Genomic DNA, 21,907 nt, shown 5'->3' with positions numbered 1-21,907 from the left:
AGCTGGGCAAAGGCTTGCTGAAGGGCTGGGGCCTGTCGGCGCTTGTACTGGTTGCAGACAGAGTAGGACAGGGTGGTGTTGAGATGCTACCAGCAGTGGGAGCCAGGGGAGCCATCTGCAGAGGTGTGAGTGAGAGGCAGGTTTTCCCTCAGGCACCCATTTTTTCTGTGATAAAACTCAGTGTGCTAGCACTCTGCAAAACGTCCAGTCAAAATTGCTTTGGGGGCTGATGGGGAGGACCCAGAGCTGGGGAGAGTGCTATGGCTACTGAAAAGGAATGGTATTGCCATGCCCTTAGCATTCTCCTCCATTGTTGGTGGAGGCAGGAACAGTGGAATATGGTAATCCCCCAGGGATGGGGTTGCCTTGAGAGGTCTCAGGTTCCCTCTTCTCATCTCAAGGCACTGTTCACCCACCGTCCTCTCTCCCCCTGACCAGGCCTTGTCTGACTCTGCCTCTTGTGCTACACGCCTAAGCCTGTGCTCCCATCAGCTCTAATGGTGCTGCTGAGACCTGGTCTATGATACTACAGTGTTGGGCGAACCTCCTTAGTGGGTCATAGTGTTTCCAGAATTGTGCACACACAACCCAGAAGACTGAACAATGCTGCATTAAAAAGCAAAGTAAGAAACAAAAGCAGTGCATTTCAAGTTTCAGCCTCTTGGAGGGACCAAAGAGTATCCTGTCTTTAGAAATACCACAGAAAGTTATAAAAAAAAAAAAATAAAGCTCGTCTGTGAAACTAATACATGTCCTGCTTTCTGCCTTCCCCTGGGATTCATCCCTCTCTGCCCACTGCAGGTACCTGCACCCTGGCACAGTTCTGCATGGCTGGGCTGAGCCACCCTTCCTTGGGCACTCAACAGAGGAAGGCCCTACAAACATACAGGTGTGTCATTCTGCCTTTGGCAGACCTGTGCCAGGCCAAAAAAAAATAGAGGAAGCAAATTTTTCTGAGCCATGTGTGAGTCTCCCCTGAAAAAGGGAGAGCACATGCCCAGCAAATTAGGACATCCTATCAGCAGCAGCTCTCACCCCTTGCCCAGAGGGTGCTCCTGGCACACTGTTTGCCAAGAGCCTACTTTTCTCGGAACGTGTCCTGTTTTCCCATAGAGAGTATCACTCTGAGCCAACGATCACCCTCCTGCCTGAAAGAGGGATGGTCAGCTTGCAACATGGCCAAGCATCCTCACCCACTTCTGTTTGGGAATAGCAGCGCAGAGCCCAGCATCTCAGTTTCACTCTGAGGGGTAAAACCATCTGTCCCCCAACTGAGCTAAGATGCAACCAATGTGCTGGGCACAGCCTAACCTTTCTGCAGTTGGAAAGCGAGTTTTACAAAGGGGAAATGACAACTCGAGGGGGAGCTGGTCAGCATTCAGGGCCAGTCCTTGAGTGTTTCCAGGCAGCTGCAGCACACCAGCTTCGGTCAGTCATGCTCTTCACTTAGGTTGCATGCTTTCAAGAGGTTGAGCCCTGCAGTTTTGAGGCTGGCTTGACCCAAATGGCAGCAACCCTGCGATCCCCAAAGGTGGGTGTGTATGTGGAGGGGTTAGTTTTCCTCCAGCAGGACTGCTCCAGCTGGCCCAGTGCCCTGGGCTTTATCACAGAGCTGTACAGACAGAGTTTGGGAGTACCCTTGCTCAACTAGGGACTTATCATTAGATTGGAAGGAGGAGGCCCTGTCTCTGGGGACTAGATTTCATCCCCATCTTTCTCTGACCTTTTTTTCCTGGGCTAATTGACACTTCCCTTTGTCCCCCATTCCTGTGTCTCAAAACATGGGGTGTGATGGCTTCTCAGAATTAGTTATTGTTCTTTGGAGAGATAAAGTCTTCCTGTAAGCCATCTCCTTCACAATATAAGGCTTCACGTGCCTTATAGGCATGGCAGCCCACCCTCTAACCTTCATCCCAAATCCCTTTATGTGCCCAAGAGGCCAGAGGAGCTTTGGGATCAGATGGTCAGAGACATCTGCTAGCCACTCCTCCAGCCTCCCATGGCCCCATGCAGCTGCATCTAGCCTAACCAAGCAGTTGCAGGAATCTGGCCTGTCTCTCCCACCAGCCAAGAGTTTGACAACCCAAAGCCACCCTTTCCCAAAGCCCCAACCCAAAGCCCCATTGCCTGGAGTGAACCAGTCCCAGCACAGATCCTGACCTTGCGCAGACCACATTACATGCAGGGCCCAGGAACAGCAGGTTTGTTGTTCCCAAAGGACAGAGTTGCCCCAAATCGAGAATGGCTACTATTGGTTCCTATCCTCTTGTTCTCTTGCACTTTTGGAAGAGGACAGGCTATTGGAAGCTCACAGGACTTCCCTCGCTGGTCTTGGGAACACGAAGAGGCGTTTTTCAGGAAGTGTCAGCCTGATGGACATTGCACAATGCAAGAAGAGATGAAGGCTGGTGTTCAGTGAGACTGGATCCCTCTAGCACAGTTCTCTGGCCTTCCAGGGGGCTGCCATTGGACACAAACTGCAGATATCTGGAAGTGAACGTCAGTCCTGGGCTCTCTGCTCTTTTCTTTCTCATTCAGCTCCAGGGCTGTGCTTGGAGGGTCTGAGCAGCAAGGACAGATGCTGGGTCCTGCCTTGGAGGGTCCTTACCTGGTGGTCAACCCACTGCCTTGCCCTTTACTGCCTGCAGGTAGGCAGTAAACCCGAGGCAGAGGTACCGGGAACAGGTAGCCCAGAACATGTGGCTGAGCAGCCTGGCACCAGGGTGAGAGGCTCAGCCCCAATGCCAGTCAAGAGATAGTGTTGGCACTGGTGTGACAGGCTCCCAGCACAGCCAGGGAGCAGGAGGAAAAGGGGGTGCAGCAGCAGCAGAAGTCCTGCATGAGCCCCCATCTCCTCCCCAAGCCACCAGCTACATCACCGGGATGCTGCATGGCTCTGTATCAAGGCTCAGCAGTGGGTGTTTTGGCCAGAGAGATTTCTGGAAGGTGCAAGGTGCTGTCTGTGATGTCTCTGCTGTGCGTGGGGTCTGTGCAGGACTGGTGGAAGGAAAAAAGTAGATAGTGATGAAGCAATGGTGAACTTGAAGGAAGGCCAACTGAGACACCTGAGAAAAAAAGCAAGTAATAAAATCCTGGAGAAAAACAGCTCTCCGCGCCCAGCCGAGCCCACTCCTGGAGCTGCCAAAAAGGCGTCCTTGGCTCAGAGGTAAGCAGTCATAAAATGCAGGGAGATACTTCCCAGGGAGGGAAGGTTTTACCTGTCAGGCGAGTTCATGAGTACCCTCGCCCACCAGCTGGGAGTGTTGAGCTTGGCGGGTAATCATCCCACCGCAGCCTTCAGCACAGCAGGAGGAGGAGGAGGAGAGGGGGAAACACAGCCCTGTTTCCTCTGTGGCACCCAAGCCAAGAGACTAGCTGGGCCATTCTGAGAGGGGACTAACCCCCAGGGAATGTGGGTTGGGCTCCTGGGCCAAGTAGGGTAACCTCCTATGATCAGTGAGGAGCCAGCTCACGAAGACTGACTGCCTTCGCAGGTTTTGGCATGCTGCTTGTGTTTTTGACCATCCTCCTTGGACCCAAACCTTCATGGCTGGGGAAGTGATTCTGTCCACTCATAGAACTGTCCCCCAGCAGCCTGACCTCATCAGACCTGACAGGTCCTTCTCCCAGCTACAGCTCTGTCTCCTGTGCCGCTCATCTCTGCCTGTGGGCACAGGTCCTCATGGACTTGCTCAGCAGGTAAAACATTCCCTGTCCACAAAGCTGAGCTCGTGCCCCCAGGGCAGCTGAATAAAACACCATGTGGGGCAAGGCTGTGTTCTGCTCTCTGCTGTTTTTCCTTCCCTTTCCCCCAAATAAACAGACCACCACAAAGAGAAACAAATGCCTTTGTTTTCCAGGCGGGAAGGATTGTCAGAATGGCATGTCTCCCTGGATCTTGTTAGGGGTTAGATAAGTCCCTGAGAGCTACAGGGAGCTCTGTCACACAGCACAAGTCCTTGCTGACAGTGCTATTGTTAAGAAGGGGTGCATTTTGGGAGGGCTGGGGCTTTTGCCCCCTGCTTGTTTCTCTCCAAGAAAGTCACGGCTGATGCCTGCTTGCCCAGGGAGACTTCCCTCCCTGACAGTTCTTATCCTGAACAAACAGCAGCTTGGCATTAGCCAAGGGGTGTGGAGGGAGGCCCCAGTTTCTGGACCTCTCCATGTGCCCCTGGGCTGGCAGGCACTTCGTGGGGTGCCAAAACTCTAAAGAAGTGGCCTCTCTCCGGGCTGCCTAGCACCAAGCTCATGCCACTCCAACCCAACATCTGCACCCCACTGTGGCCCTTGGATTGCTTCTGCCAGGAGCTCTCAGGTAGCAGAGCCAGTGAAACAAGTCCAGGATGCTCACCCTGCCTGCTATGGGGGACGCCTCACCCAGAGCTTGGCTTATGGCTGCGTCCTGCAAAGGTCCTGTCCCTTTCAAGGCAAGTTTACACAACAGCAGACCCTGTAGAGACACAGCTTTCCCTTTAAGGTTACATTCTTATCATGGACTTGACCTGGGGACTACTCTCATCTCCCCATCTTCCCTTTGAATGGGAGGAGGTGCATTATACTACAACTTGAACCTACCTGACTAAATATTGTCAGTGTAGAGACCAGGAGAACCTCCCTGGTTTTCCCTGTTTGCTTTGATGGGAATGCAAATGATGAATCCCAGCTGTTGCCTGCTTCTGGAACAAATGCCTGAGGGCCTTGAGGCCAGTACTTCTTAGATGTCCATGATTTTTGAAGATAACCTATCCTGCACAAGTAAACTTTCAAACACTGCAATGGCCCTTGGCCTCACAGTGTATCTGGTGAAGCTGCTGTGGGCTGAACAGACAACATGGACATGCTCCACAGATTAACTGCCTAAGGGATATAGAGGGTACCTCCAAAAATACCTGTCTGACTGACTGTCCCTTAGCTTCTATGCTGGGTGAGAAGAGCAGGCTTCATTCTCATGTGAGCAGCTCTTGCCACTGAATCATTGGCACACAGATGCTGCAAGTGAATGTCCGTCCCTCTTCCCCCAGTTTCCAGCTGTGAAGAGGAAAAGCAGAAACTGATATGTGATCCTACTCCCTACCAAAACATCTCTCAACCAGTAGCCCATAGGCTAAATATGCTTCATAAAATCCTCAAAGGTGTCCCACAGAACAGGCTTCCCACCCATGCACATGGCCAGGCAGTCAGTTGGCATGTCAAGATCAACCCTTTCTCCAGCAGATGTCAGGAGTTTGTCAGTGTTCAGCCTCAATGTCCATCACAACAAGAGCAAGACTACAATCATGTAGAACAATGCCATGTTGTTTATTTTGGTGTTAAATGCATCAACATGCTTCCTTCCCTTCTCTCAAGTCACACAGTTCTACTGGGACAGGAGCTGGTCCTTGGCTTTCTTCCAGAAAAATGACACGGACCTCTGTTTGGGAAAGGGTGAGGAGCCTGAGTGATTTCTGCCCAGGAGTAGATGACAGAAGAGAGGGAGTGTCTGTGCTGCCAGTGCTGGGGGAGTGTGAGCTTGTGTTCCTGACAAATGACCTACATTACCACCCCACCAGCTGCTGTTGTGAACGTGCCCCAGCTCTGGATCTGTAGGAGGGAACCAAGGAGATCCCAAGTGTGGATCCTATCTTTTGCATGAGGTGTGAACAGTCGACACGTGGACTGGGCTAAGCACCAAAGGCTGACTCTTCCCAAGTGCTGCAGGCTGGTAAAGCCCAGTTTTGGTGTCAGTGGGTTGCTTCAGCACCTGCTTTCTGCCTAAGAAGCAGAGGAAGCTGGAGGATCTAGAGGTGAGGAAGAGCAGGCCCTGTGGTGTGGGTGATGAGTGGACGTGCTTGCTGACAGGGGTAGAGGTGGCTCTGCAAAGGGCTTCCTTGGAGAGATCCACTTGCAAAAACTCCCAAAAGAGTGACACAGCCTCACCACAGCAGTGATGTGTGTGTGTCCACCAGCTCCAGAGGGTGCCTGGGCCCCCTTGAAAGGGGATGGGAACAAACAGCATTACTGGGGATGACACATCCCAGTGCTTTCCACAGCCTCCAAACTATGATAGCATCAGAGAGTAGCGCCCTGCTCTATCCCCAAATAGCATGAGCCTCAGGCAAAGGAGGGTGCCAAGCCCTGCCAAAACACCCTCCCATTTCATCAGCCGATCCTGGCAGATAACAGAGAGCTTACTAGGGTAATTGTTCCAGCTGGCTGTAGGATGGCAGGCAACAGCTGCCTAACAGAGATCATTACCACCTAACTGTCTGGAGCACAAGTGAGCGATGACACATGTTTCTGAAACCCCCAGGGGAGTTCTGGGGGACTGGGGGTTCCCAGTCAAGCAGTGGAGGAGAGTCCCAGGCTGCACTGACTCTAGGGCGCTGTCCCTGTCAGGAGGATGCATCCCTGTTAGGGAATGATGAGCTGTGCTACCCATAAGAACCCCATGGAGGGCAGCTGCATGTCTGCCCAAGGCAATTCTCTTTTCTCCAGCCCTTCCTGCCTGGCAGGGCCCCATTCCCCCTTGGAAAGGCCAAGTTGGCTTTTGCCTGCCTTGGCTTCCACTCAGCTGTGCTGGTGCCATGCGGTCCCATGTGCTTTGGATGCTCTCCAAGCACAAGATGTGCCCCTAATGCTGGCTCGTGGGCTGGCTGCAGACAAATGTATTTGCCAAAGCAGATGCAATAGCCCACGCGGGGTACGGCTCAGCAAGAGAAGCCTGACACGCTCCAAGCCCCCTGCCAGTCTCACCTCCTGAGCATCTCTGGTGCTATTTCTGCCACGTGTGGAGACTTATATCACAGCCCACACCCTAGGGTACCACTTCCCATGCACAAAAAAACAAAACAAAAAACCAACAAAAAACCCGCCACAAACCCACACGTGTGTTTTCAGGTTTCTTGTCATTCCTGCCAGAAAAGCCTGTTCATGGCAACCCCTTTCTTCGGGATTATCATTCCACACTGGTTTTTACACACATTACTTGCTGAAAAATGTCATGCAGCTGAGTTTCGGTCCCAAGGGTGTGCAGGAGAACGTGCCTGTGTTTCATGAACATACTTCTGAGCACTGTTTGTTGGAAGAGCTGAAACCAGCATCTGGGTTGCTGTAACATGTTCAAACACAGCATCCACTTACAGTTTGCATATTAAGTACAGCAAACAAACTTCTGCCCAGTGCATCTCAAAAGTCTCTTTATGCCTCAGCAGGTTGTTTCTAGGCCTGAAATAGACTCAATAAATGGCACTGCAAGGACACCAATTTGGGTATTACAGCAGTGCAGAGCCGGTGGCCACAGTCAGTCAATAGCCTGCAGCTCTCCTGCTCCAGCACACCTGTGACGAAATATCTGACCCTCACACATGGAGCTGCATTTGCTTGCTCTTGAACTTCCAGCACTAATGAGTAGCAGAGGAATCATCCTTAGCGTCAGATTTTAGCACAATATTACCTTTCTATCCTGCAGCGGTGGTGCTGGGCTTATGTTGCAGGCCCTCTGGAAGTCATTAGCCAATGTCCAGACAAGCGGTGGCAATGTTTTCCCCTCTATAGTCAGCATTTGCTGAGCTTGCAGCTCTGCTTTCAAAACATGTAATTTCTTACAGGTTAGTTTGAAGCCTTCACTACAGTGCCTGCACAGCCTGCACAACACATGCTGCCCCCCAACTCATTTGCACTTCTACCTTTTCCATTCTTTCTCTTTCTTCCACTTGATTTATTTAAAGAAAATTAGAAATTAATGCCACCAGTCAGAAGTTGATTTTCCATTTTTTTTAAAATAAGAAAAATATTATCAGCTTCAAAGTGAGTGGAAAAGTTGTATGACATCCATAATTGTACTTTGCCTACAGAAGAACTTAAGATTTGCTCCATTCACCTTCCAGTTCTCCCCAGTTTGCTGTTCCCCTCTGGCTCAGCAGTGACTGCCTGCCGTGCTGCAGGGCTTTGCTTAATCTGCATTTGCAGCTCTTGGAAATACTCTACGTGCAGCAAGTCCCTGGTCTGGTCACTGAGAGCGACCTCTCTGTGTCAAAACCAAGAACGTGCTTCCTAAAGCATCAGGACGCCTCTCTTTGACTTGCCTTTGCTGTGCAGCCCTGGGCCAAGTCCCCTTAAACCGATAAACAGATGGCCTCAAGCCCACCCAACCAGTCACAGCCTGGCTGGGATTAGAGATCTGCTAACTGCCCTGCTCCAGCCTCACAGTCAGGATCCTTCATGTCCAAGTTAACCGAAGGCTTTTGTGCTGTGTTGTCAGTATTTCTAGCGCTATCAGGCAAGGAGTCCTCCTTCCTGTCACCCTAGCAGAGAGAGGAGCTAACACACATCAGTAGGTGGCTTCTCACTGTTCTCACATGCCAGAAGGGCACTTGAGCAGTTCGGGGCCAACCATGTCCATGGGCTGACACAGGTTGATCCATGTTGCCCACGCTGCCCAGCGCCCAGCTCCCTCCCTGCCTTCCTGGCCAGAGTGCTGGGTCCATTGCACAGCCACAGGGACACCACCCAATCGGCAGATAAGAAGCACTCCATTCCCCAAGTCCTGCAAAGCCCTGGCTGTGTCCAGGGAGGGTTTACACCACAGAGATGAGATGAAGCCCAATGCGAGCAGCCATGGGTGTGGGGGAGGAGTTGGAGAGCATGGATTTGGGGAACTCCTAGGATGCACACATCCCAGCGTCATTAGGGTGAGGAGTCATTCCTGCTTCCCCAAGCTGTAACTTCAGGTTCACCCAGATAAATCACTTTGTTCAGGTACCCTTTGATAACATTTACAGGATTATCTTCACCACTTGGGAACATATTTCCATACTGATTTAATGAAAGCAGAGATTCTGGAGTCAGCAGAAGTCGGAGCCTCACAGACGGCTCCTAATCCAGGAAATTGGATGTGGTTGGAAATGTTTCAGCAGTCAAAGCTTGGGAGATCCTGCTCGTTCCTGATGTGAGGCTCCATGTCCACAAGATAATAAATCTGTATTTAGAACACCTAATCCTGAGTTTAAAATACCACAGGCCACATAAAACTAAGTGACTGAACAGGTAAAAAGGTTCTCTCTCAGTGGAAAGATGTTGAAAATCACTGAAAGAGTAATTGCAGCCAAAACAGGCTTTTGCCAGCTGAAGAGCACTCTATACAAGTGGATTTCGGTCACGTAGTCCACAGGCTTTTCAGCCAGGGCCTTTCCCATTCCTCCAAGGTCATCACTTGGGATGCCCTATCTATCACTGCATCCCTCATGAGCAGACTTGGGGGCAGATCTTCCCTCTTTTGCTTCAGACACTTGCCTGACTGGGCTACTTCTTTGGCAGCTGCCAAACCACTTTGGTTAGAGCCACTCAACTGCTCAGCCCAGTGTTTCAACTCAACCTCAGAACTTGCAGTAGCTGGACTCCAACCCTCAGCACGCAGGACCAGTCTGGGTATGCTGAGGCATACCAATGCCTATCAGCTAGACCAGAAGGCATGCCCGAAATCAAAGCTACTCACAATGATGAAACTCACTTTTGGCAATCATATTTCTCCCTTCAGCCTAAGCTACATTACAGCTTGGAGGATGGGAGGTGTGAGGATGTCCACGAGGAAAATTGTGAGCTTGAGAAAACATGCCATCTCAGCATGGAGAGATCAGCAAGGGCTCTTTGGGTATCAGGGAGAGTATAGGAAGAAGGCTGAGGCCCTGGGAGAAGAGCTACAATGAACATCATGAGCATCCCTAGCTACAGATAGGGATGGTTGGTCCCTTCTATGGGAATGATGGGTCACAGCCACCACTGGGAGATGAGTTCAGGCCCCAAAGTCATCAGAAGTTCTTTGAGGACCGTCTGGGATTGCTCACTGTACAAGGGCAATTTGCACTTTTCAAGGACGAGTGAGCAGATAGGATATTGTGCAAGGAAAGGCTAGGGAGAGGGCAGCAAGTTGCTCCCAGGAGCCAGGCTGTCTCTGAAGCACAGGCCACACTGGAGGCGTGCAGGGTCAGGACCTGAGTGGGATGCCTACCTCTAGCGTAGCACATGCTTGGTAGGGTGATTTCTGGCCTTGCACACGTGTGCTGGATGTGAATTTGGGCTGTCCCTGTCATGGCAGCTGGCTCTCCTACACCCCCTTTTCCTGATCCAGTCCTGTTCAGGGCACAACACCCATTTGGAGAAAGCAGATGCAGATGCAAACACCAGCTACCTCACCCTCATGACCAGAGGTGAGGCACTGCTGAAACACTACCTCAGAGTCATTACTCCTCTCACCACCCTTATGGCTCCCCCTGGCCAAGAGTTTGGCATGGACAAGGGCACAGTTTGCAGCAACAACATCACATCCAGTCACTCCTTTGGACTCAGCAAAGAAGATCTTTGATTCTGAAGTTACAATGCAGATTCCTGACTCTCCCTCTAATACAAAGTTAGGATTCACAGTGTGATGCAGGAGAGCTCTCCTGGGAGGAAGGGTGAGGAGAAGAGCCCTGTCCCACTGTTGAGTTCCCAGATAGCAGGATAAGGCCATGACAGCAAGATCCCTTGTGATCTGTCCTCATTTGCTCATCTCAACCCTTTGCAGACTGAATGGGCTGCTAACCTTCTGGCACATCCCCCAGCTGGCTGATCTGCTGCACACTGATAAGGAACAAAGTAGCAGGAGGTGAGGATTGCCAGCTCTAGCCAGCCTGGCTTGCCCTTCTTAACCCACAGTGACTCTTCTTATACCACATTGCTCCTGAAAATAACAGACAAGCACCTCTGTGTCTTCAGTGTGGTGGAGCAGCTGCCAATACACCTGGGGACATTATCTCTGCCTGGTGTGCCACAAGGGTGAGCTGGGACTTTCTGTCCCCTGAATTCAGCCATAACTTGTGAGGACACTGATGTTAGAGATTTTGATTTTGTCACCTCATCATGGTGTCTCCAAACCAGAGGTAAGAAGGCAGACATGACATTGTCCTGATGGAGGTGGCCTGTGGCCTATAGGCAATGGGACATCCCATGGCCCCCTTGCCTGTGGTATTATCCTGTTGTGCTTATGCCGTTTAATTCAAGGTTCCTTGAAATCCGGCAGAGACACCTGGACTTCTATCAGACAAACACAGGCTGCCCCAGGCAGACTTAAGACTGAAGGCTGAATTTTCTTGATGTGAATAGCCCTTCAAGCCCTTGTCTGGAATGGCATTCTCTCCTTTGTTACCATCTGTTGTTCTTTAGATGGTCTCTAATCTTCCCAGCAGCATTTGGAGGAAGGTCCCTGGACAGGCATGACTCAAGGACCTGGTGGGTGCTAAGATTCTGTTGGAGTGCCCAGCTGCCAGAAATGCTGCAGAAAACACAGAACCTACCCCACACCTTTTAAATGGCCCTCTCAGTCTCCATCTCTACGTGAGCAAATATTTACATACTTCCCTTCCCTGTCCAACATTTTTTGCAAGGGAACAGTCCCTTCTAGTCCAGCCCCTAGACTATGACTTCAGCCGCAGCTCATGTACTTGAGGAGATGTCTGAGGTTTGGTCTCAAAAAATCTTGGATTTGAAAGGAACTGATTTAATTACACACATCCTGAGCAGAGGGAAGCTGACTCCATTCACTTTTTCTCCTGCTAGTATGGAGAACTTCTTCTGCACCACATGACCCCTCTATCAGGCTCAAAGGATGAACCCTGAGGCAGGTTACCAGAGGGAGAAAGAAGGACCAGGCATGTTAGAGCAGAGAAGACCACTTTGGCCTTTACTCCATCCCCTTTGTGTCATGGGGTGATCAGCAACCTGGCCAAAGTCTGAATCCTGCACCTGCCCTCCCCAGTTCCAGCAGGCAGGAAGGTGTCCCTGCTACCTCTGCTGGCACTGATGGCACCAACTGGAAATAACTAGGAGTGCCAGCCTCTGAGGTCATACTTAGGCAGGTAAGAGGGCTGGGGACTATCACATCTTCAGCAGAGGGGGAACTGATGGGCCTCATGGAAAAGGAAGAAGAAAGTGTTTCAGTGAGTTTCAGTTCTGGGCCTCTTAAGGAAGTCACAGAGCGTCTTGTGATTTAGAGAAAAATATGCAAGACAAGGAGAGCTCTAAGCCACAGGCTTGGCACACTGCCTGAATTTTTCCCTCCTCTTTCAGTGTAATTACAGTTGAGCCATGTAGTAATTGGGTAACTTTTTCCAAAGGAATCCTTTCAGCCAGAATGAATCATACTTGCCACAAAGAGAACATGGAGGCAGGTAAAAGACATATAGATCCTATGGCTTATTGTGACAGAAGCATTTTGCCCTCATCCCCTTCTTCTTCAGCCCCCCAGCTGCATTCAGGGTAGGTGCAAGAGCCAGGCAGCAAGTTTTCTTGGATAATTCCTCCCCAACCTTTCAAGGCAGCTTCCTCCTGGTTTGCTGTGCCCTACAGCCAAGATGAACTGCATAGTTTTGAGGGTGTCTGTGGATTCTGTAAAAAAAGGACTGTTTTCCCTCCTTTTGGTTCCTGTACCTACAAATGCTAGTGGTAAGGGCTGAATCAGCAGCTGGACGGCCTCTGGGGACAGAAAGGCTTGATACTGCAGCTGGGTGACCCTGGATCCAGAGTCAGTTCTCTGCTCTTGGGGTTTCACCTGGTCCACAAAGAGTTTCTGAGGCACTGTGTGTGCTCAGTGACATTTCTTCTGTTCCAGACAGCCTGAGCTGAAGAACCCAGCCCTCCCCCCAGACCCTTTCTGCCAAGTCTCAATTCATCTGACCCTTTTCCGTGTGGGATAAAAGCCTTGGATAGTAAAACATTCATTGTAAAACTATTTTCCATTGGATTCATGGCCACACACAGCTGGATCTCCTCCTGGAGTGGCCCGCAGCCCGCTTGGAAGAATTGCGTTAAGCATTTTGGAGAGGAGGCTGAGCGAGGGTGGGAGGAGGCAGCTCTGCCTGGTAGACCCTCCCTCCCTCCTAAAAGTAAGCCCTGCCACGCTTCCCATTGGTGCCTGAGGTGGAGAAGGGCTGGGGCAACTCAGTTCTCCATCTATTTAAAGGCAAGGGTGGGGCTCTGAGAGCTACTTGCCTGGGACTGTTGCACATCCGTGGAAAGGAGCGTTATCCTGCAGAGCAGCACCATGTCTTGCGTGAGTAGAGAAAGGGATGGGGCAGCTTTGCTGGAGGTGGTGCTTCATTAGTGGGGCTGTGGAGAATGTGTTGGCTTGGTGTGAGGGTGCTTGTGCTATCCTACTCCACCTGCACATCAGCCCCTGTGTCAGAGGGTCTGATAGAGCTGGGTGCCTGCTGCTGGGGGTAAAAGATCCCTGCTGCATCCCCTATAGAGGGGTGGCTGCTATTTCGTGTTCTGAGAGGAGTGGTTCTTTGCCCCTGCAGGATCCCTTTGGGGAAGTACTTGGGGGGGGTCCTTGTTGGGTTGGGCCCTAAGCTGGGGTAACCTGTTTTGCAGCAGCTCGGCTCTGGGAAAGCAGCTGCAGTAATCTTTATTGCTGTCTGAGCATCTTCTCTGGGCAGCCTTGCTGCTTGCTTCCTGTCTGAAGTTTTCATTAGTCACCGTATTGTTATTTCTCTCTTTCTTGGAAGGAATGTGCTTTACAGAAGTGTTCTTCTGTGAATGTCAAGGACTGCATTCAAATATCTTAGCAGGTCTCAAGAGAATGGGGTCAAGCTCTTTTCAGAGGTGCCCAGCGACAGGGGAAGGTGCAACAGGGGATGGGGCAACAGGCACAAAATTAAATATCAGTTATATCTGAATATGAGAAAAAACTTCATCACCATCTGTGAGGGTGACAGAGCATTGGGACAGGGTGCCCAGAGACGTTGTGAAGTCTCCTTCTCTGGAGATATTCAAAACCCACCTGGACATAACCCTGTACAACCTGCTCTAGGTGAACCTGCTTTAGCAGGAGGGTTGGACTTGATCTCCAAGGTCCCTTCCAACCCCAAACATTCTGTGACTGCTGGAGAAAAAGAGTGATTACACTTCTTTGATTAATTTATCTTTCCTGAGGCTGAAGGTGATTAAGCAGGTATTGTCCCAAGTGCAAACTTATTTATTAAAGTGGAATGGGAAAAGATTTTCAGTTTTCTTGGGGTCTTGCCTTTGCTGCGATAGCAAATGAATACAAATAGGTTTGCCAGGAAATTTTAGTCCTAGAAAGAAGATGGGGAAAGATGTCTATGTGGAGCAAGAGAATATTCTTGCAAATGCTGAGCTACAAAAAAAACCCCAAATCTTCAAGCCCTTGGGAGCTGAGAAACAAGGTATCTGAGCCCTTTGACCTGGGCAAGGCTTGAAGTTCAAAAACATGCTAGGGGAAGGGACTGGAGGCTCCATCCCTGCCATCCATGCCAGCCAGATGTACAGGATGATGCGAGACCCACAAGGCACACGGGTGTGTTTGGAATGGGGTGGGTGTGATGGGAGAGTGCAGGTACTTACACTTCATGTCTGTGAAATACAGATATGCTGATGAGAGCAGCAGGAGAAAGGTTGGGAAATTGGGCACATGTCCCATGTGATTGAGGTAACTTCTCTGGGATGTCCCTGGTGCAGTGCCCCAGGAGGAAGGGAGTTTCCCTGTCTCTCCATGGGTCCAAAGCAATGCATTCTCTTGCAAGGCAGCAGGGAGAGCTGCCAAGTCAGAACAAGTGAGCCAGCAGGTACTGAGCTAATGTCTCTGCCTCAATGTTCCCCAGGGACCAGTGTGCACCAACTTGGGTCTCAAGCCTGGCCAGCGCCTCACTGTCAAAGGGAAAATCGCACCAAATGCCAAGAGGTAAGCTGTGCTGTGCTGCCCAGGGATGGCCAGGGCACCACACTGAGTTGTCTTTTGCTGGTGGGGGACAAAAGGAGTCTGTCCCTTGGGTAGGAAAGGAGAAGGGGTTAACACCATCAGTGCTTCCCAGTGAGTCATCACCTAATGCACATTGCAGACACAGTACTGCCAAGGGGCTAAGCCAAAGCAGATGTGAAGCTCCAGCTGCACGCACTGGCAGTGACCACATCCTCTCTAGTGCAGGGTAAAGGAAACAAGCTGTGCCTATACTGAGATTTGGGTTGAGATCATCCACTCAGCCACATCCTTTGCCCTGCATGAAGATGGCCCAGGAGCAAGGGCACCATAATGGTGGAGTTGCATCTCATGTGCTGGTGGGGAAGGAAGGAGGGAAGGTGGTGAGGAGACAGGTTGGCTTAAGTGGAAATATACTCCTAAATGTGCAGGAATTGGGGTGCCTGGTGCCCCCACCAAAGCCTCTGCAGCAGTCCCAAGCCCTTGTGCAGGTCTGTGGCTGATGGAGCCCCTTGGCAGGAAGTAGCCACTGTACCAGCACTAGCGGTGTTCCAGAAAACAGGTCCCAGCATTTCCCAGTGCCTTTGAAATTTGATACTGTCAGAGTGAAGCCTCCCAGGCTTTCTCTTGCCAAATAATATGCCTCCTCTCATCTGGGTAAGAGGCCTAGAGGCAAGGTGGATGCTAGGCTAGGAAGTTTCTTCTCACTGCCGCTGTGGATACTTCGGGATAGCTGACCACGCAGTAATTATTTCAGCTGCCTGCAGGATGGGGAGAAGACAGTGGCTGTCAGGCACCAGCTAACTGTTTGGGACTGAAAGGAAATCTGTGGAAAGCAACTGACTCCTTGAGAACTGCTTTGGGTGCAGGACAACTCTCCACTCAGAGCTCTGTGTGCTGAACGTTCAATACCATGGTAGCATGTTTCTCATTACCGTTTTTTTTGATGTCTGGGTTTTTTTCTCTGCAGCTTTGTGATGAATCTGGGGAAGGATGCTACTCACCTCGGACTTCACTTCAACCCCCGTTTTGATGCTCATGGTGATGTGAACACCATTGTGTGCAACTCCAAGAAGGTGGAAGAGTGGGGTGCAGAGCACAGGGAGACTGTCTTCCCTTTCCAGAAAGGGGGCACAGCAGAGGTGAGGCATGCATATATATATATATATATATGTATGCACATATATACTCTCTGTACATGCTCTGGTGAAAGAAGGGTGTTTGACACAGGACACTCAACTGCAGGGGCTGTCTCAGGGCTGTCTGTACAGGAGGTGGCTGGCTTCTCCTGCTTGTCCAGTGCCACCACTTAGGGCTCTGAGCGTGATGGAGGGTGGGGATCAAATGTGCAAGCTCCATCTGGCTAAAAGGGATATTACTATTGAATGGAGCAGGGAATAGGCCTCTCTTGGGAGACCAGAACAACACTCCTACTGTTGAAGAACAGGTTATGCTGCTGAGCATGTTCACCCTGCAGAGTGGAGGGTGGTACAGGGAAAAGGCTTGAGGGTGTCTTGGCAGAAACTTTTGACTTTTCTGTTTGTCTTGTAGATCACTTTTGGTGTCAACCAAAACGATGTGACAGTCCACCTGCCAGGCCACCAGTTCACGTTCCCTAACCGGCTTGGTCTCGCTGTCTTTGACTACTTTGATACACAAGGGGACTTCACGCTCCAATCCCTCAGCTGGGAATAACTTCCTCTGATGCCTCCATGTCAAAGATGCAGAAAAAACAATTAATAAACAGGAGTTTTGGTCTAGCCAGTCTCAAAATCTAATTTGTTCCTGCAAGTCATCATGGGTTGGGCATCTTGCTGGAGGAGTGGGTGGATGAAGGTAGCCAACTTTAGGTACTATAAGTGGATGCAATTGTGTCATCCTTGGCCATGGATGGAGAAGAGGATGAGGATTAAAGATGGAAGATGGAAGTTAAAAAGTCCAAGGAGATCCTCAGGATGAAACACTGGGGCTAGTTGTGACTGGGAGGGAGAGTGAAAGGGTCTCTTAAACAAAGTCATCCACTCTTGAGGTCTGGACTGACACCTTACCATGCCTGAGTAAAACTGGTTGATTAAATCTATCTCTCCCTAAATTAAGCATCCCTGGCTGGCTTCAGACAGCATTCAGTTGCTGTGCTAGGTAAACCTGGTGGGGCATGGAGCGAGAGGAAAGTCCTCAGTTGCACTAGCTTTGCCTGTACCCCTCTGAAGAGGCTGGTCCTACTCATGACAGAGCTCTCCTATGTCATCTTGGGACCTCTTGCTACTGCGTGGAGACAGCAGTAGAAAAGGCTGCCTTGCTGGGTGTGGCAGGGTATGTAGAGGGCTTCTCATCCAAATCCTTTCTTCCAATAGCCGCAGAAGCACAAATAGTGTTGTGTTGTGGCACTTGAGGGCAATACCCTGGAGGAGTCTGGTTTTATTGTGCCCTGAGTGCTTTGCCTAGTCCATCCAGAGCTGGGAGAGGTAGCAATGCCTAGCTGGGGCGTGGGATGCTAAGGATGTGTGCCCTATGCTTTTGTTACCCCTTCCCTCACATTAGCCCAAATGAGCCTGAGCACTTCTCAGTCTAAACTGAGGCTAGACTCTGAGGAGTCTGAGATGATGAGGCATGTTTGATGTTACTGCATAGCTGCCTTGGGGGCTCTCTCAGTCTGATGCTACCTTGGCAGCAGTGATTACTGCTGTTGGGCATGCTGTGCCTGCTGGGCATAGGAAAGGTGGGATCTGCTGTTTCCACAGTGCACAGCTGTTACCAGGTAAGTCTGGGATAAAAAGGCCCAATTTTTGTGTCCTCACTTTCAGGCTTGGCCATGAGCAACATAAAGCACTAACAATTTGATGTCCTACAGGATTCCCTGCAGGCCTGGCTCTGCAAATCCATTAAAGAGTTGCAGAGCAGCTGGAGAACAGCAGCAGCAGCACCTCCTGTTCTTACTTCATAATTTACGAGGCTCTGCCAGGTGCTGTGTCCTAGGTACTCAAGCAGAGGGAGTCTAAATTGCTAGGAATTGTGGGGCTGAGGAGGAAGAGAGAGATGAGAGCTGAAGATGAGAGCTGAGCTGAGAGGCAGGAACACTTGGGGTGTACAAGCAACTTGAGGCTCTGCAGCTGGATCTCACTGAAGCCCTGTGTTGCCCAAAGCCAGTCTGCTCTGGATGATCACATCACACTCTTTAGGGCTTCATCTATAACAGTCCATGTGACATTTGACATTTGCCACCCTGTGCATAGGCATAGCTGGGGGACAGTATAGCTTGGGGACTCTTCCCATGGGGTGATACGGATGAGGCCATCCTTTGTGGAGAAGAGTTTAGTTGTATGGAATTGAGCCATGCTAGGCTAGATGACCTCAAGGCAAGAGACCTGGCCGAGTTTACACAGTGGTCTTGACACAGTCTGGCAGACTGGGGTACATTTAGTAGACCACAGCAGGGCTATGGTGCTGGTGAGGTCACCATGAGCTGTGACAATGGATACAGAGTGGAGCTCTCTCCTTGCAGCTTTCCCTGCTGGGCTGATCTTGAAAGCTAAACAAATGTGCTGACCTCCCTGAGCTGTACTTTGTGGAGATCTCACAATGCCTCTTAACTGCACTTGGCAGTCTTTCTTTAGAAAAACTCTTCAAAGATTTTTTTCGTGAAGAGTGGATGAAGAAAGCTGAGTGGTAGCTTTACCACGGGAGTACGAACCTTAGTCAGGTCTCCTGACAGCGTGGCTGCTTCTTGAAGTGACTCACTGCTCCTGTGAAATCTGTGACTCACTGTTGTCCTGAATTTGTTATGGCTTGGCCCGTTGCTAGCAAGGAGGTGAGGGGTGGCGAGGGTTCCCCAGCTGTATAATTTAGATGTATCAAAGCTGACTTCTCCCTTCCACCCACTCCCCAGCCTTGCGCAAGGTGGAGGCTGGCATGAAGGACTTGAGGATGGAGTCAGGAACCCCAAGACAAGCATTCTCCCCCTCCCCACAGATGAGCAGGATGAGCATCCATGTAAAGGGGAAGGCACTGCAACAATGATAGAAGACACTGCATCCTACCACGGAAGGTGATGCACTTTTATTTCTTGACCTGACCCCAGACAAAGGCCAGGAGATGTGCCCAACCTGGGTCACTGCTCACACCTCGCTTTCCCTCAGAGACCCTGACAACTCCTTGAAAGTCAGGGGGAGGCTGTGGCTTCCTGCAGCCTGCCGGGAGGGTGCTGCAGGCTGTGCCATGCCCATCCCACTGTGGCCAGGGCGCCGGTGGTAGCTGCTGGCAAGCAGGGTGTAGAGGAAGGGGTTGACACAGCTGTTGCCATATGCCAGGCAGGTGACACCGAAGTTGAGGTAGGCCTGGGCAGTGGGGCCGATGCCCAGCCCATCCTTCTGGTACAGCCCAGCCAGCTGCCAGGCCCAGAAGGGGAGGAAGCAGGCCCAGTAGGCCACCACGATGGCAGAGATCCTGGAGAAGAGCCGCCGGGAGGGGGCCCGGCCAGCCACTGGCAGCCCCAGACCCCAGGCTGAGGCCCGGTATGCCCAGCCCAGGCGGGTGTAGACGATGCCCAGCACCACACCGGGTGCCAGGATGCTGGTGGTAAACAGCACTGTCAGGTAGAGCCGGAAAGCTGCTGGTGTCCAGGTGGGGATACAGATGCGCTTGTGGGGCCTGTCCCCCTCCAGCTGGGTCATCACCATCATGGGGGCCGTAAGCAGGAGCGAGAGGAGCCAGAGGATGGCACTGGCCAGTTTGCGGTAAGCATTGCTGACCCGCCTGGCCTGCAGCGGCCTCGCCACCGCCCAGTACCTCTCCAGGCTCATAGCAGTCAGAAGGAAGATGCTGGCATGCATGGTGAGGAGGTCCAGGCTGAGCAAAAGCCTGCAGCCCACATCCCCAAAGAACCAGTCATGGGCAAAATAGGTGCAAACCACGAAGGGGATGGTGGACAGGTACAGGAGGTCAGCCAGGGCAAGGTTGATCACATAGACCCCCAGGGAGCCTGCTGAGTAGCCCACCACCCTGCCAGAGGCCACCGCCACTGTGTAGATGTTCCCCACCATCCCAGTGAGGCACATGACCAGCAGCACTGCACCCAGTGGCCCCGTGACCAGGCTGTCCCCTCCCAGGACACTACTGTCATCACCCCCACCGCTGCTTTCCTCCAAGAAACTACCACCCTTGGGATCCTCTCCAGGCCTTGCGCTGATGAAGGAAGGGTTGTAAGACATCTTTGAGTAGGGTGAGCAAGAACAAATCAAACTCTGAGACCTGTTCCTTCTCCACTCACTGTATGGGACACGTCTAGCCTTAACAGCAAAGCAGTCAAGGGAAGAATGGCGAGAGTTCATCAGACATAGACAGGTTATCCAGAGAAGTCTATTCCTCACCTCCAGCCGCCCAGTCCATTTTGATGGTCTTGTCCATCACAAGCTCTGTCCGGTTGTTTCCCTTAACCATCAAAGGGCCAAGAAGGGGACACTGCCCTCCCCTTCAAGACCAATAGGTGCAAGATAACTTCTGACAGCTGGAAGGAAACGTCTCTTCTCTTTACCAGCTCCTCATTTGTTGCTGGGCCCGGGGAAACCAGCAGACTTGGTGAATAAGTGGATTTCTGCTCCCAAGTCTGTGTCGTCTCAGCTTAGACAGACTCTGGAGAGGTGAGCTCTGCCCCCTGAACCAACCCCCGAGAGCTGCCTTGACCACTGCATGCAGGAATGTGTCTGACTCACAGCTTCACACACTAGTGCGAATGCAGTCCCAGTTTATACTGCGCTTTTAGCCACTAGCTGAGGAGCCCTGCTGGCTCCCTCCTCTTTCTGGCAGACATGATTTCTTCCCCTATATCTTCCTGCACTTTTTTCCTGCTCCCTCTTCCTTCTTGTTATTATTTCCCTTTCTTTGTCCCATTTCCCCTTGCACACTTGTCCTCATTTGAGAGAGGAGACAATTGAAAGACAAGACTCTGTAATATGGTAAGGAAAGGGAGAAAGCACATGATGTTGTAGCTTTAGAACGGAAACAAGGGCCAGCCCTGGAAGTACAATAGGCAGGGAGCAGCCACACTGCTCTTCTTGGCCCTTAGCCAAGCCAGGCAGAGAGAGTCTGTCCCCCATTCCCTCTCAGGGACATCAGGGCCCTTTGAGCTGTAGACAATCGATGTAGTCCCCAGTTTGCAAGCAGGCCCATCAGACGGTAGGACATCTCACATTTTCTGTCCTGGGCCCTGTTCCACCCTTGCTCTCCAGCCAGCAGGAAGCTCCTAAAGACTCAAAGGGCTTGATATTTTAAACCTAGTCTTTCCTCCCTCTCCACAAAGACTTCCTCCTCCTCTCCTCCTCCTTCTCTAAGCTTTCCTCTCCTTCCCTCCAATCCCCTCACAGCAGGGGCCAGAAGCCCATTAGGTAGGCGCAGTCACCTTCTAGCAGGACATCATCCTGTGACACCTATGCCAATGTTACCCTGCTCTTTCCTTGCCCACATCTGAGCCTCCTCTTCTCAAGGAAGACACGGTGGGACAAAATTTGTAAAGCAGAGACAGATGCATCATACTAAATATGCTCTGCTGTTAGTTCACAGGGGTTTTCAGGGCACTCCAGCCACACTCTTTTGCATCATTAGTGTATCAGCTTTGTTGTGGCTGAGTCAAATGACTCTGCTCATCTCCATCAGCAATAGCTCAGCAGCAAACAGGAGAAGGAAGCATCCCATCGGTACTCCCCTCACTGTGCAATGGCCTTTGTTTTTTAGGAAAGTCATGTTCCAAACTGGGAGAGATCAGCAAACTGCAGTGAACATACACTGTTAGGTGGATATTTCCATTGCGCCATGGCAGCAGCATGAGTGATGCTGCTCCTCATCCAGGAAGTTGATACTCCCAGCAGATTGTGGTAGTCTGAGCACAGAGAGGGGTCCCCAGAAAATCAGCAGGGGACCATGACTTTGCCCATTTGCCTCTGATGGGAATAATCACAGTCCACATGCCCCAGGAAATACAATGAATAGCTATGGCTCTTTGCTCTGACTGATTGTGCTTTTTTTTCCAAGAAATGACCTCATATCTTAGCAGTTAGCAGGTCAACTAGTTTTGGAAGTTAAACTAAATTAAAATGGGATTTTTTTCATTTATTTCTTTAAGAGCTAATTAAAATACTGGTAGTCTCATTAATTCTAGTTAGCTACCCTTAATACACAAGATACCTT

At 51.0% G+C, this 21,907-nt stretch overlaps 2 protein-coding genes across 2 annotated transcripts; one reads left to right on the top strand and one right to left on the bottom strand.

Moving 5' to 3' along the window:
* The first annotated feature begins 12,951 nt into the window (after nt 1-12,951).
* LGALS1 (galectin 1) lies at nt 12,952-16,488 on the top strand. Its single transcript, XM_017823317.1, has 4 exons — nt 12,952-13,063; nt 14,634-14,713; nt 15,699-15,870; nt 16,280-16,488. The coding sequence occupies exons 1-4, from the start codon at nt 13,055-13,057 to the stop codon at nt 16,421-16,423; spliced, it is 405 nt and encodes a 134-aa protein (XP_017678806.1). The 5' UTR covers nt 12,952-13,054; the 3' UTR covers nt 16,424-16,488.
* Nucleotides 16,489-18,841: 2,353 nt separating this feature from the next.
* On the bottom strand, nt 18,842-20,732 carry LOC108501444 (urotensin-2 receptor-like). Its single transcript, XM_017823322.1, has one exon. The coding sequence runs from the start codon at nt 20,053-20,055 to the stop codon at nt 18,844-18,846; it is 1,212 nt and encodes a 403-aa protein (XP_017678811.1). The 5' UTR covers nt 20,056-20,732; the 3' UTR covers nt 18,842-18,843.
* Nucleotides 20,733-21,907: the final 1,175 nt, after the last annotated feature.

This window comes from Lepidothrix coronata, unplaced genomic scaffold (assembly GCF_001604755.1).
Source record: "Lepidothrix coronata isolate B3197 unplaced genomic scaffold, Lepidothrix_coronata-1.0 Scaffold102, whole genome shotgun sequence".
NCBI lineage: Eukaryota > Metazoa > Chordata > Aves > Passeriformes > Pipridae > Lepidothrix > Lepidothrix coronata.
Note: the sequence above shows the minus strand (reverse complement) of the source record. Positions and strands in the feature narration are given on the sequence as shown.